Below are 15903 nucleotides of genomic sequence, written 5' to 3' on the forward strand. Positions count from 1 at the left end.
CAGTGTCTTAAAAATCACATGTGACAATATATATCTGCTCCTGCTTTCTTCAGACACTCTCTTTTAGTAGAAGAAAATGTATTTTTTGTACAGTTGTGCCCTCTCCTGGTGAACATTTCTAGACAATATACAAGATAAATTTATATTTAGGATTCTCTTTTCTTTATATAGTTAATTACACCTTTAGAAAGGGTTATGCACATGTACATATTCCCATGGAAGTCATTTAACTTTTTAAGTTACACATTGAACGAAACAATTCCTGCAAGTGAAAGATTTAAAACTCACTAAGATCTTGTAGTCATATTTTTTTATCTCTCTTTCTCTTCCAGGAGCTAGAAAATATCATCAGTCAGATGATGCATGTTGCAGAATACCTTGAGTGGGATGTCACTGAACTTAATCCAGTAGGTATATGAATGATTTCACTATTGGCTAAATTCTGGAGGGCCACTCTCCTCTCCTTCCCCTTCCCCTTCCCCTTTTTCTTCCTTCCTTCCTTCCTTCCTTCCTTCCTTCCTTAATTCCTTCCTTCCCTCCCTCCCTTCCTTCTTTCTCTCTCTCTTTCTCTCTCTCTTTCTCTCTTTCTTTCTTTCTTTCTTTCTTTCTTTCTTTCTTTCTTTCTTTCTCTCTCTTTCTCTCTCTCTCTCTCTTTCTCTCTTTCTCTCTTTCTTTCTCTCTCTCTCTCTCTTTCTCTCTTTCTCTCTTTCTTTCTCTCTCTTTCTTTCTTTCTTTCTTTCTTTCTTTCTTTCTTTCTTTCTTTCTTTCTTTCTTTCTTTCTTTCTTTCTTTCTTTCCTTCCTTCCTTCCTTCCTTCCTTCCTTCCTTCCTTCCTTCCTTCCTTCTTCCCTCCCTCCTTGCCTCCCTTCCTCCCTCCCTCCCTCCCTTCCTCCGTTCCTCCCTCCTTTCCTCCCCCCGCTTCCTCCCTCCCTTCCTTCCTCCCCCGCTTCCTCCCTCCCTTCCTTCCTCCCTTCCTGTCTTTCTTTCTGTCTTTCTTTGTCTTTTCTGGGACCCTAATATATTCCTGTCACTTGATTTTGTCTTTTGATAACTAAGTTACTATTTCTAATCAGAAGACAAAGTGGATTCTGAATAAGATAATAAGGTATATGTGGAGTTCTGAAACTCTTTTTTTTTTTTTTTTTTGACAGAGTCTTGCTCTGTCGCCCAGGCTGGAGTGCAGTGGCTGGATCTCAGCTCATTGCAAGCTCCGCCTCCCGGGTTTTAGGCCATTCTCCTGCCTCAGCCTCCTGAGTAGCTGGGACTACAGGTGCCCACCACCTCGCCCGGCTAATTTTTTGTATTTTTTTGGTAGAGATGGGGTTTCACCATGTTAGCCAGGATGGTCTCGATCTCCTGACCTCGTGATCCGCCCGTCTCGGCCTCCCAAAGTGCTGGGATTACAGGCTTGAGCCACCGCGCCCGGCCTTCTGAAACTCTTAACAGTAACTTTTGCTTTCTTCCACATGGAAGTTATTTTGAATGGTGGTCTTACATACATGTGGACAAGCAGAAGATCCTGATAGACACTGCCAAGGTCATGCCATGCCATAAAAGAAGATGGTAGTTTTCTATGCACAGTGCATTGTGTTACCTTGCATATATGTGTTATATAATGCTTTCAACTCTCTGAGGTAGATACACTATTTTTTTTTTCATTTTGCAGAGGAGTCAATTAAGACACAAATATGTTAAAATTACTTGTCCAAAGCTCTTTAGCTAGTTTGAATCAGGAATTTTTAATTAAATTGTTTAGAGAAAGAGTATCTAAAAATGCTTATAAGAGCACAGAATTCTTATTTTGAATAAATTTCAAAATTTCAACATTATTCAAATACATATTAAAATATACTTAATTTGAAACCATAATTTTGGCCACAAAAATATTCTGGGGAAATTTGATAAGACATATTGAGTTTATATTATTTTTAAAACCTTTAGCAAAGTGTATATGAATAAAGGAAATACAAATAAATTTTATTTAAATGATTTACATTTTATGCAAATTCGAGAAGTGTATATTTAACCTCCGTTCACATTTATGAAGTAAACAACAGGATAATGGCATGATTATATGCTGCAAGAACTCTGATAGCATTTTCCTGTCTTACTGGGATTAGAATTTTTCCAGTTTTAAATCAACTATTAGGAAATGCATATGCTGTGCTTACAGTGAGTGGCAGATGTCATTAACAAGTTGCCATTTGTATGTGGAATAATAAAGTAGATGGTAACATGCATTTAATTTATTGTTTGACTCACTTTAATATTTTCACTGTAAGCCAGGAATTTCTGATTAGTTCTGTTGCCCTTTCAATCGACAACAGCTTTCTCCTCTCCTCTCCTACTCACCTTGCTACCTGTGCAGATGAGTCATCTATCAATCAAGCCAACTTGTTACTAGAGGGAGAGTGGGAGGGGGATTTGTTTTTCCTTTCAGATTTCTAAACAGCGAGCACTACCACTTCTCATCAAAAGTATTTTTGGTATGTGTGTGGAGGGGGGATGTTTGTAGCTTTGAGAAAAAGGAGATCAGGATGCTAGGAGGAAGAGAAGAGCTGGTGGCTGAGTAGTCTTTCTACAACAAATACCTACTGTATTTATCAGACTATTGACTGGAGAATACAAGCAATAAACTACAGCATTATTTGACATGTGTGTTACTGATAAGTCTGCTACTATTCTAGGGAGCTGAAATGGTACAAAGTTATACATTATGTCTGCTGTCATGGAAACTGCCTCATCATCTTGCCTAAGGCTTCAATAATAGCTCTCATTGTAAACAAATGTACACATCTGCAGGCTTCTGATCGTTTGCATATATAAATAAAGAGAAATGGGCCGGCTCAGTGGCTCATGCCTGTAATCCCAGCACTTTGGGAGGCTGAGGCCGGTGGATCATGAGGTCAGGAGATGGAGACCATCCTGGCTAACATGGTGAAACCCTGTCTCTACTAAAAACACACACACACATACACTCACAAAATTAGCCAGGCATGGTGGCGGTCACCTGTAGTCCCAGCTACTTGGGAGGCTGAGGCAGGAGAATGGCATGAACCCGGGAGATGGAGGTTGCAGTGAGCCGAGATTGCGCCACTGCACTCCAGCCTGGGCTACAGAGCGAGACTCCATCTCAAAAAGAAAATTAAAAAAAAAAAAAAAGAGAGAGAGAGAGAGCAAGAAAGAGAGAGAAATGAACATTCGAGGTTGATTGTAGTAGTAGGGAAGACTGGAGTGTCCCTAGAAGTTTTTATCAAATTAACTCCAGCTCTACACTCAGTTCAATCTTATTTTTTTATGAGGCCCATGTGATTTGAGACACAGTCAGAGGATGGCTTTAACGTGAGATTTATTAGGTACAAAAAGGAAAGCATCACCCATCTGAAACAAATGGCATTGTTTTATTTCTCTTATGATTGTTACATTTCTACTAATTCATCAGCAAGCTCTTGAGAATCAGGTGGAGAAAAATAATCTAATTTTCAAATACAATACTGCCTGAGTGAAGACACCATGCACAAGAGTGTCTAGGCAGACAATACTTCTACCAACAAATTAAATATTTCATGCATTGCATCTTTTCCAATCTCTGTTCCAAAGCTCTCTGCATTTCTCTTTTTTCCAAATTGATTAACATTTTTGTATTACATAAAGACAGTGAGTTCCTTTCTTCATTAGAATTCTTACCATGTTTGCCATCTTGATGCCATTAGATGGGAAGCACTTTGCTTTCCCAGCAACCAAGGGTAGTATGTTTGGAACTTATATATAATTTCCATTAATAATAACACAAACAACACTATATGACACTGACTCTATATGCCAGGGGCTGGTCTACTTATAATACATTAGCTTATTTAATCCTCACAACAGCCCTTCTGGATAAGTACTGATACTGCCACCGTACCACAGAGAGGTAAATATACTGCAAACAAACACTGCGGAGAACATTTTAAGACATTACGTGCAAGTCATCTTTAGAAACGAAGTTTAATTAAACATGATTTGATCCTTTAACTTCTTGACTCTATTAAATTCTGATAGGCAATTAAAAAGCAACTAAATTCCCTCGCCCCTTACTACTTAGCAAAGAATTATATGAGCTCTTTGCCATGAAGTTAATTTGTTCAGACATTTTCTGGCATATATATGAATCTGAAAAATAATCTGGAGAAAGTAATTAAAGACTACTTTCACACTTATTAAAGATTCTTCTTGTTTTAGCTGTGCTGTTCATTGGAAAAATAGTGAAAAGTTAAGCACTTATTTCTAAAACGTGTCAGTGTAAGTGGCCAGGTTTAGACATGCTAACAAAGTCACTACTTCATCAGTAATAGAATTAATGTTGTACTGAGTTACCAAAACAGTTATCCCAACTCTCCACTTAGCTGTTAGTCACAATTTCATATGTGGTAGCCTATGAAATTTATTTTATTGATTGACCACACATTTTCCCTTATCTCCTCTACTCCAGATCCTCCATGAAATGATGGAAGAAATTGACTATGATCATGACGGAACCGTGTCTCTGGAGGAATGGATTCAAGGAGGAATGACAACAATCCCACTTCTTGTGCTCCTGGGCTTAGAAAATGTAAGTATTTCCACAGAGGAGGGTGGCCTGGTGGTGAGTCAGTGGGGCTCTCTATTACACATTTTGATTACAAATTGATCTGATCATTTTCTACCATGAAGCATGTAGTGAGTGCCTGGAATTTTTAATAAGTATGCCACGGTGCAATTTGACAGTAACTCCTTGTGTAGTAAACTTGCCACACACATATTGATTCACTTTAGGTATTTCTTTAGGATCAAAAATATATTCTCTCTCTTTTGTTTTCCTCTATTTAAAGGGCAATCTAGTGTTTTTAAGTTACTGACCTCCTTATATTATCTAAAACAAGAGACTCTCCAATATTATTGTATTTTGCAGTTCTTGTGGTGCTTCATTATTTCAATGTTCCTCCTACCTATAAAGGTAATCTATTTTATTGATAACTGATACTTGGAGGAGGCAGTTAGATATCTGCGGTGGTTTAAAGAATAGTGGTGCAGAAGTCATTGCGGTTTCTGCCATTAAAAGTAATGGCAGAACCTATATAAACACCAACCTGCATAAACGTAAGTTTTTCTTGAATCAGCAGCAGCCAGGTTGTCATTCTATGCCTGTCAAAAGTTTTCTTGGAGTAGTTCCTCTAGTTGCAATTAAATACCATTGTGAAGGAATAAAATAAATCAGCCTAAGATGAGAATGTAATATAATAATGACGTTGAAAGCAAATCTTGCTGACCCAGCCTTGAAGCAGATTTTAGTTATTGTTAGTTTAAAAATCTGATGACATCTATAGTGGATGCTAGATTTTTAAATTCAGTATTAATAGTTGTATAATAATTGGCCGGGCGCGGTGGCTCAAGCCTGTAATCCCAGCACTTTGGGAGGCCGAGGCGGATGGATCACGAGGTCAGGAGATGGAGACCATCCTGGCTAACACGGTGAAACGCTGTCTCTACTAAAATTACAAAAAATTAGCCGGGCGAGGTGGCGGGAGCCTGTAGTCCCAGCTACTCACAGGCTGAGGCAGGAGAATGGCGTGAATCCGGGAGGCGGAGCTTGCAGTGAGCCGAGATTGCGCCACTGCACTCCAGCCTGGGCGACACAGCGAGACTCCGTCTCAAAAAAAAAAAAAGTTATATAATAATTAGATATAATATGTGTACAATAACATGTCTACTTAATTTCAAATAACATTAGGGGTGGAAAGCACAATGACATTGTAATATTTAGAGTTTTAAGGTGTAAGACTATAGTATTCACCACTTTGCTGCCAAACCCAAAACTTTTCATACTTCTTGTTACCAACTGAAACAATTTTACAGATTCAAGACTATATCATAATTATTCAAGACACCAAAGTTTTAAAAGTCATTTCTCAAGATATCTTACTGTCTGTGTTTGCGAAACATATGAGTGTATATAAAAGTATGTTGGCACATATGGCTTTAGGAATATATAAATGGGCTTTAGGAATATACAAATGAGTTAAGGGTTAAGGAATATGTATCAGTTTAGGAATAAATAATGGGCTTTAAGAGATTATCATTTGTTTTCTTTTTTACCTGGGTCTTCAAATTCTTCTAAACTCAGTTGAATCTTGCTTTTCATGAGGCCCATGGGATCTGAGACATGGCCAGAGGGTGGAAAACAATAAAATACTAATAGGTGACATATGGAAAATTACCCTTAAACTAATTTATTTAAACCAAAGATAAATATATATATATGTATTATTGTTAATAAGTATATATTTCTACACTTAAAAATTTTGTGAAACAGTATTTCCTTGTACCTGAAGTTCTTATACTACATATAACTATCTTTTAAAAATGATATTTGATATCATATTTATCTCTATATTATAAGTATTTATTTAATTGTTCATGTACCTTATGACAAAAAAGCGTTATGTAAATCAGACTGCTGGGAGAAAACAAAAGAAAAAGTAACAAAATGTTGACATTTTAAGATTTAATGTATACTTTATCCTGAAAAATTGTGTTCGGATAACTTTAGTACGGAAATTCTAATAATAATGGTTCCCTACAAGGACGTTTTATGTTTGTAATGCTAAACTTTGTATATTCTAAGCATTTACGGAAATTTTAAGATGAGAGGAGGGGAGATGCAGGAATGAGCAAGTATATCATCTGGTAGTCGAGGGTGGGATAGAAAAGTGCCGAAAGGGACAGTCAGATGGCTATATTTTAAGTATCACAAGAGATTTTTTGAAATGATGTTTTTCTTTGGAAACTATTGCTGATACATTATTTTTTATTTAATTTATCAATGTAGATATTTGTGAAGTTATAAAAATTAGCACAGGTAATAGAGTCCACAAATCTATATGATTTAACTCAAAGTATTTTAAACCAATATAATACCTCATTAGCTTCTAGTGTAGTATTATTTCAATTGTAAGGCAATTCTATGCATTTAATGTGCACTCTATTAATTATACATAATTTACTTTCTAATAGTATTTGTAAATTTATTTTTTATATTTTTAGTTAAAAGGGAGTGTTTGGAGCTAAATAAGAGAAATCTATTTAGAGTTTCATGATAGCAATCAGAACTGGGTTCCAGAGTTGTGTTTCCAGAGATGGCCGCTAGATGGCAGAGCCACATTGTTTAACCTTAAGAGAGCACCTTAAATCTGAGATCAGATTCCACCCCCGCCCTCTCTCTGTAAAGAACAACTTTAAAAGAAGAAATTTCCCTTTTCTTTCAGTTTTGTGAAAAAAGAAGCCACCCACATTTTAAACTGTCTTTTAATAAAATGTATAAGTCATATAATCATGTGTAATGATCACAAAATACAGCATCTATTTGTTAGAAAGAGCTGTTTAACTCTAAGGCATGGTAATTGTTTTAAAAAGCGAGAATGACACGGAGACAGCTGAGTGATGAGAGCCTTTTTTAGTAATTGAGATATATTTCCTTTCTGTAGGCAGTTAATGTGTTACGTTATTACCTGGAGAGAATTTGATTCATGAATCTATCCCTTCACCTTTGCTTATTTAATTGAAAATCTAGATACTGCAGTTTGAAGTTGGCCACTTATTGTAAAGCTTGTCTTGTTAGGTTGTCCTATATGTTATTGTCTATTGTCAATTATGAGCTCGGGGAGTAGGTTCTAATTGATAGTGCATATAAAATACCACAGTGTATTTGAAAGTGACTGTGGTGTCCTAGCCAAATTACACAGAAAAAGAAGTAGTCCTGGGAGAGTAATCTTCACTTCTAATGTAAGGCACAACAGTTACGATTTCAGTGCAATTTATTTTTCTCTATCAACAGTAGTTTAAAAGCTAGTCTTTTTTAAAAAAAAAGAATATCTGTTTTGGTACCAAAATCAGAAATGGAGTTGATGGGGACCAGATTCTACGCCAAATAGTAGAGAGTAAGATCCATTTCTTTTCTCTTAGAAGAGGCTCTACAAACTTTACAAAATACAAGATGAAACGGTCAGAAATGGTATAGTGTTAGTGTCTCTTACATTTGAAGGAAAATTGAGAATTTGGATGGCTTCGTGATTCTGATTACCACAATAAAAATTTATACCTGAGACTTATTCATTCTTCCTTCAGAATTCATCTCACTGGAGAATTGTTTTTTTAAAAAAAAATATCCCATGTAATTAAAACACTTTTCTTTGTTGAATGATTTTATCTAGAGGTAGATTCTGTTCCAGTGATTGGAAACTGTCTGCAGAAGGAGATATATTAAATAATTTTGGCTGTGGGGCCATAAGGTTTCTGCCACAACGGCTTAACTCTGCTGTTTTGGCACAAATACAATCACAGAAATTATGTAAATGAACCAGAAAGTTATGTTTGAATAAAACTGCATGTGCAAAAACAGGTTGCTGGACAGGTTTGACTCAGTGTCATAGTTTGCCAGCCGCTGATCTATTCTATCACCAATTTGTCAGATTAAAAAACAGATAAAGTTTTTAATTTATTTTAAATAATTTGGAAGAAAGGAGTTTAATACCTTTTATTTGGCAAAATCAGACAGCCACAGCAAGACATGAGGACAAACAGACAGAAAGCATAGGAGCAGTGAACGTCATCAAATTGATCAAATAACAGACCCTAGCTCTGTTATTAACTAACTAGGTCATTTTGTGCCAGGCAGTTGCTCTCTCTGGAAAAATGAAAAGTTAGTCAAGAAGAGAAGTTAGTGTTTCCTAATACTCTTTCAGTTCAAACATTCCTTTTCCTGCATGAACGAGATAATTAATAACGCTTCAATTTCTGAAATCTCTAATTTTGGATCATCATTTAATTTTTTTCAAGGAAAATTCTTGAATTTATATTATAGGGAAAAGAGAAATGTACGTTTAAGCAGTGGCCTAGCTTGAAATAGCGATACCTTCACTTGTTGTGGATTGTTGCACCTACATCTAGCCTGCATGGTTTCTGGATGGTTTATATTTCGGTCTCACTATATGTGTGAAAAAAATCCTGGTCGTCAATTCTTATAGGTCATTTAAACTTTGCCTTTGATTGAGATGGTTTAGGACACATTTTTTGCTTGACTCTTAGTAAAGTAATATGCGAAGTTTTCTCTGATGAAATTCCTGAGTGATGGAGAATTGAAGGCAACATACTCTTGGTAGATTAAATTATATTTTGGAAGCTGATGTTCAGCACATCAATAATCAATTTTTAAAAGTTTTTAATTTGGTTAAGAGTTTTTGTTCTGCTGTCTATACTTTGCTCAATGTAGAAAGCAGTTACAAAACTAGATGAATGCAAAAATTACCGAGATTCCAGATTGTGTCATTTTTAAAATGACTACGTGGTGTAACCTGCTGTTGATTTTGCATTTGAGCCTCAGGAATGGCAGGTGACCTTACAATGTGTGGTCTGGAGATGGACAGTTGATGACAGCTCCACTCAGAATTTTAAAACTTTTCTCTGCATTCTCTTTGCCCAGGCCTAATAGAGCTCATCTTTTTGTCTAAAAGAGAAGCTTATTTCACATTGTCATAATTTTTTTTGGAGACCTTGAACAAAAAGTAAGGTAATTTAATAGTCTTTGTTATTTAATTAGTTGGAAATAATTATTTGTAACATTAGCTCATATATATATATATATATATATATAAGTTAAATCAGTTGAAACATAACTAGGTGTGGGGAGAGAAGCATGTGGGTTAGGACATCAGTGAAATTTCTCCTTGAGTTCTTCTGAACAAAAATTATTTATAGTAGCCCTAGTTCACTTGAACATTTTATGTGATCTTGGAAGTATTTATGGAAAAACTAAAACTTTAGAATCACTAGGATAATGAAATAGGTTTTGAAAGTTCTAAACAGCATTATTTCCTTTGAAACATCCCTTTGCTTTCTAGGGAACTAAGAGTTGGGGAAAAATGTAAAGTTCCTTCTCAGCATGGAGTAGCCTAGGATTCATTAAGCATTTCTCTGTCATAAACACAGACCTGAACAGCTTCATTACAATATACAGTGTTATGTCTGGTGATGAAAAAAGAGCACATTTTAATGAAATAAAGTGAAATTTTAAGTATTTTTCTCAGTTCTTTTGGCTGAAATATTGGGATGTTACACAACGCAACCCAATGAGGGTAATAATATTTGCTGTTTATATAACACCAGTCTTCTGAGAAATCAAATTAACTTCACAGGTATTGTATAATGAAACCTCACACCACAGCCCGGAAAAGGGAAGTGGGTACTTTCCTTTCATTAGAGAGGAAAATAGGAAGAAAGGTGAAATGGTTTATCCACATTTTCACAGTAGGCTAGGAATCAAGCCTTTCTAGATGCCCTGCTTATTTCTGTTTTATAAAAAATAAATTCCCTTTTGTGATAAAAAATATATATTTGCAGTGGAAGTACTAATAGGAATGTGTTCTACTGGCTGATAGAATCTAAGGGACAGATTCTTTCTCTCCCCGTTAAGTTTACATTCTAAGCAAGATAAACAAGACAAGACATGAAAATAGAGAGCTGGAGTATAATTTGCACTGCTGAGAAGTAATTGCCTCCTGGTTTCAATTTCTTCTCTTAAAGAAGTCACATACATATTTCATCCCTTGCATATTTTGGCAATGTATCCAGCTAAGAGCTATAAAGCTATTTAATTTGTTTTTTTGGTAAAGCATTTTATGCCTGGGTAATGGATTTGTACATCAGTTGCAGCCTGTAACATGGCTAAGTGTTCTGATTGACAGAACACCCACGTTCAGACTTGTTTATTTTTTGATAAGGAAAATGCCAGCTAACTTACTCCATATGTGCTCTTCAAAGGATGAAGCTTATTCACATGTAATGGACAATCATTTAAAAATAAAATGACAAGATTACAAGAACAGTAATACGTACGAAAATTCGATTTTTGTCCTTTTTACTTAAAAATGTTTTTAAGCATTTAGCTACTACTTTTAATTTTTAAAATATTAATTTAGTTTGTGAAAAATTAACAACCCCATATTTAATCTTTCCACATAAGGATGTTTAAATGTTATTTGAGGGGATATAAATTTTAAAATATAGACAGTTTTGAAAATATAGCAAAATATAGCAAAGTTAAATATATAAAGTATTCTATTCACATGATAAAGCTACTAGAAATCTATGACTCACCCAAACCAAACAGGAGATTCAGAAATTTCTTAAGTTTTGAAAGAAAATTGGAACACCTGTGTTTTCGGAAGTTTTCTGTATGACACCTGCGTAGCTGTATTTGTTGAGACCTTTGTGAGCCCCTTGTCAGAAAGGTAAATCTGAGCAATGTCAAGAACTGTAAAGGGTTTACATTTTACAAAATTTACCCTACTGGAAATTAATGTGCTAGCTTGCCACAGTTTTATGGATGCTGCCAGAGGACATGAGACTCCTGAGTCAGAGACAATGGACTTTGTTATTCACAACAAATAAAGTAACAGGAGCTTCACGTTTAAGTTCACCTTGCCTCCAAAATCTCATGGGAACAACAGAGTGGGACCCAAGTAATGATTGTACACAGCATCAAGTTTTGGAAACCCTGACTTAGGAAAACTAAATGAATTATAATGTGTAGGAAACAAACCCATTTAACCTTTGCCTACGAGAGAGATTATTTTTATTATACTGTAAGTATAGTAAGCAAACCAGCCCTCACCTCTGGAGGGAGACATGTCTCTATTGTCCAAGGCTAGGCTGTTTGTTACTCAAACATCTTTGAAAATAAAGTCTTAAGAAGGAAAAAAAAAGAAAGGACAGTGCTTCTGCTTTCAAACATGAAGAAATTCAAGAGACCCACCGAGAATTATCTCCCAGGAAGCATTTCATTAATGTTTCATGTTATGATGCAAATTTGACATTTCTGGTTCTAATGTAAGAATCAGTTACTGTAGATTTTCTCTAGTATTACAAATTTAGTGGTTTATCCCTTGACTGGGAATAGGAAAGGTAGTTAAGACCATTATTATTAATATTTTATTATCAAGAGAAACAAGATGATCTGAATATATTTATACTGTCTCACTACTACAGGACTAATGTTAATGCCCAAGCACTTAATAGGTGCTCAAAACTTATTAGGTGAATGTGTTCTGAGAAATACGACAATTTGGCTAACCTGAAAAGTTATGACAAATAATGTTTTCAATAGAATACCAATAAATGTTCATCTGTTTGATTTAATTTGGTGATTAGACTACAAAAAATACATGTTAATGGAGAAAATGATGGTAGCAAAAGTAATGATATATAATAATTTCATTTAATATCTTGACCTTCTTGTAAGGAGTTCAAGAAATTCCTAAGCATCATATTATTTAATTTTATTTTAATCTTGAACAATGCAGCTGTGATTGAACACCTACACGAGTAACTATTATGATATAGAGAGTTTTACTCAGAAGAGAGAAAAATGAAGTGTTTTGCTAAAGTGGGAATTAATTTAAACCCACGGTTGTATTGTGGCAAATAACTATAGTGATTGTTATAAATAATAATATTAATACAGTTTTAATACTTTTACCTTCTTTCTGTGAGATTAAAACTACTTATATTTTATAAGAGGGGGCAAACAAAATGATAACATCATTAAATCCTTTAAAAAGTTTACCTTTTAAAATATACTATTTCTGGCATACTCAATATATTAATATAAATTGGAATACAGTATAAGGACTCCTGGAAGCCCTAGAATGTCACCAATAACTTATCTTTTAGTATTAGTTTTCCATCCCATCCCATTCCTCTGCCACCTTACATGACCTGATCACCATCATGAATTCTGTATATTAAGTAAGCAAGGGTTAATGACGTCTTTGCAAGTTTTTACTTATCAGGCTCTTCCACTGATGGGTATTTTGTCTTTCTATTTATTTATTTGTTCATGGAATTGTGCTGAGGATAGAGTATTTAAAGGAGACGCAATCACGTCCCTGATCCATTTGGCAGGTCATGACGATGGCTTGGGGTATGCTGTTGAGCTGTTAATATTAGACAAAAATTTGTGGGTTGCTATAGCATCGGTGATTTGTTAGCACTATCTTCTTTCACTGGAGCACATGTGTTTTTCTAAAGGCTCTGTGGTGATCTTGGAGAAAGTCAGGGATGAAGTAACAGATTGTCTTCACATGCTTCGGTCCAGCTCTGAATTTTATTGGCACTTACATCTTTCACTGTTTATTTCATTAAGTGAAATCTGTTTCTCTTACGTCCCATGCAGAACGTGAAGGATGATGGACAGCACGTGTGGCGACTGAAGCACTTTAACAAACCTGCCTATTGCAACCTTTGCCTGAACATGCTGATTGGTGTGGGGAAGCAGGGCCTCTGCTGTTCCTGTGAGTACATTTGCTCTGCCTGGACATCATCTCCTCCAGTGAGGAAAGGTTGATTTCATGGAATAGTCTTATTTGTAGATGGAGACCTAAAATAATCCGATCCAGACTGTCTCTGTACATGTGATTTACATTTTCCTGTACTGTGTTTTTGAATGTTTAGGTTACTCTAATTTCTTCAGTTTTGGAAAAACCTACCCTTGGAAAAAAATGAAGGACATTTTCCAAGTCTTCCGCAATTTTCTTTCCACTGTAGTTTAATTTATTCTTGTTTCCCATTTCTTCAGGGATTGTTTTGAAGATTTCTACTAGTTTTTCATACTTACATCTTATTCATATTTATCCCCCTCTCCTCACATGTTAGTCACTTTATTCACGTGAACATCTTATAATGAGTTGCTTCCTTTGGGTATTTTTGTAAGTTACATTAATTGATTAAAAATAGATTTGCACTAAAATTAAGAAATCACAAGATACACAAACTAATTTTACACCTCAAGCCTATTTTTTTAATGCTAGCATAAAGAAAATCTTCATATATGGTTATTAGATATTGGAATGCAAAGCATTGATGATTAATGAGTTCTGGCCATTTAAAAAATTTCAGTTCACTCATCTTTGCAATTTTCACTTTATTCTGTTAACTCAGTACTACCAATTAGAATGTTCTTATAGTGTATATAACAGTTAGTTTATAAAATCACCTAAGCAACTTTAAATCTACAGCATATATACCTGAGAAAATTTTACAATCCATGATATTCCTGATAGAGAAGAGTAGATATCATAACCCCTTCATTTAATATCTCCATTAATCCATCAGTTTATCTCTCCCCAACCTTTTCAGCTTGTACAGAATTACTGAAACTGTCAAGTTCATTAGACACATTCCATTGTTGTGCATTTAATTAAATCTAATGTCTTACCTGGCTTCCATATCATTCATGGCTTATAGGTTTTTTGTTTGTTTGCTTGTTTGTCGTTAGCTAGCAGCTTCTTTGGTAATATGTTCGAGAATTTCCTTTCTCTCAGCTGTATTATTTGAAATTTAATATCATGTTTTAGTGCCACATATGTATATGATTTCTGAACTTGTTTGCGAATTTTGATAGTTACCTGAAATTTGCCATGTGTAACATAGTCTATGACAGCTACGTTTGAAAGGTTAGTTACATGTTAGTTACATTAGAACATTCTCCATACACAAAGGAAGTACTTTGTTTTTAAAGTTCTATTATATTTAAGAAAAAGAATTTTTGTGGTAGAGTCTGTTAATAAGAACACATAAAACAAAATGATAGGTCTCAAATAAGATGAGTGATATATGAAGAATGAGAATTTTGCTCATAAGCTTTTACAGATTAGTGTGGTAAATGCAATACTCAATATTATTTTTAATATAGAGGACAAGAGAAAGCATCTTTTCTCCCTCAACGTTGCCAAAGAAAATCACAGATATGAATATTTTGGAAGAGTTTTACTATATAAATATTATGTGGATTTAGTGTTTTTCATTTTAATTTGAGGCATTGGTTAGTTTTTTGTTTTTGTTTTTATTGAGGAGGCTATATAGTTATTTTAAAGTATTGTTTTATATATTTATGCATTTAGAACTCTTAATTTGGAACCAACATTTTATTAAAAGAATACATGTAGTTGACCCTAAATCATATTCAGACTCAAACCATAAAGAACTTGAAGATACCAAAATGTACGTCTTGGTTTTCTGACACATGTTATATGTATACATAGATACATATATTTGCTTATGTGTATGTATACATTTGCACAGTAACATAAATTTTTGCATATGTATACAATATGCCGCCCAGCAAAGGCTGTTGCTTTTGGACAAATGATGCCATGATGGCCGAAGGCCTGGCATGTATGATGAAATCTATTCTCTGGAAATAGACTAATCAGCCATTTAAGATTTAGATAAGAGACAAAATAGCATAAACTCATGGGCTTTTATTCCCATGCCTGCCAGCTGCTCTCATGCCTATACTTTGTAAAATATAGATCTCTTCCTTCTAGCAAATGACACCAAGCCATTTGGCAGTCATCAATTTGTCTTTAATATTTTTGTCATCTGGGAATTATTGTGAAAAATTTGAGTAAGGACTGATTTAATTAAGCATTTCCTGCTATGCCATGATAGAGGAGCCTTGGTTTTTCACATGCATAATATTTCCTGTACTAATTGGCCTTTTATATTCCATGGTAAAAACAGTCGACTTGGACTTCTCCTTGATGTGGCTGATTGGATTGATTAGGGAGCAGTGGATATGAAATGAGGTTCTGTTAATGTCATTCTTTCTCTAAAAAATTACAACCAGGACCAGGATTAGCTCTGAATTTGTGTACCTGTTTCCTTTCAGTCTGCAAATACACAGTCCATGAGCGCTGTGTGGCTCGAGCACCGCCCTCTTGCATCAAGACCTATGTGAAGTCCAAAAAGAACGCTGATGTAAGTTTGTGTGCATGCTTGCTTTCTGAAAGTGGCCATTCTGTGGTGTGTCCTCTTATCACAATGATGT

At 35.0% G+C, this 15903-nt stretch overlaps 1 protein-coding gene across 10 annotated transcripts in view; it reads left to right on the top strand.

Moving 5' to 3' along the window:
* DGKB (diacylglycerol kinase beta) overlaps positions 1–15903 on the top strand; it is an 833256-nt gene that overhangs the window by 291795 nt on the left and 525558 nt on the right. For all 10 annotated transcript variants that reach the window (XM_073009083.1, XM_073009084.1, XM_007981994.3 and 7 more), the window contains 4 exons: positions 333–407; positions 4474–4593; positions 13249–13366; positions 15745–15833. In XM_073009083.1, the coding sequence (XP_072865184.1) occupies positions 333–407; positions 4474–4593; positions 13249–13366; positions 15745–15833 (402 nt within the window). The remainder of the gene's footprint in view (positions 1–332; positions 408–4473; positions 4594–13248; positions 13367–15744; positions 15834–15903) is intronic.

Source organism: Chlorocebus sabaeus, chromosome 21 (assembly GCF_047675955.1).
Source record: "Chlorocebus sabaeus isolate Y175 chromosome 21, mChlSab1.0.hap1, whole genome shotgun sequence".
In the NCBI taxonomy this organism is placed as follows: Eukaryota; Metazoa; Chordata; class Mammalia; order Primates; family Cercopithecidae; genus Chlorocebus; species Chlorocebus sabaeus.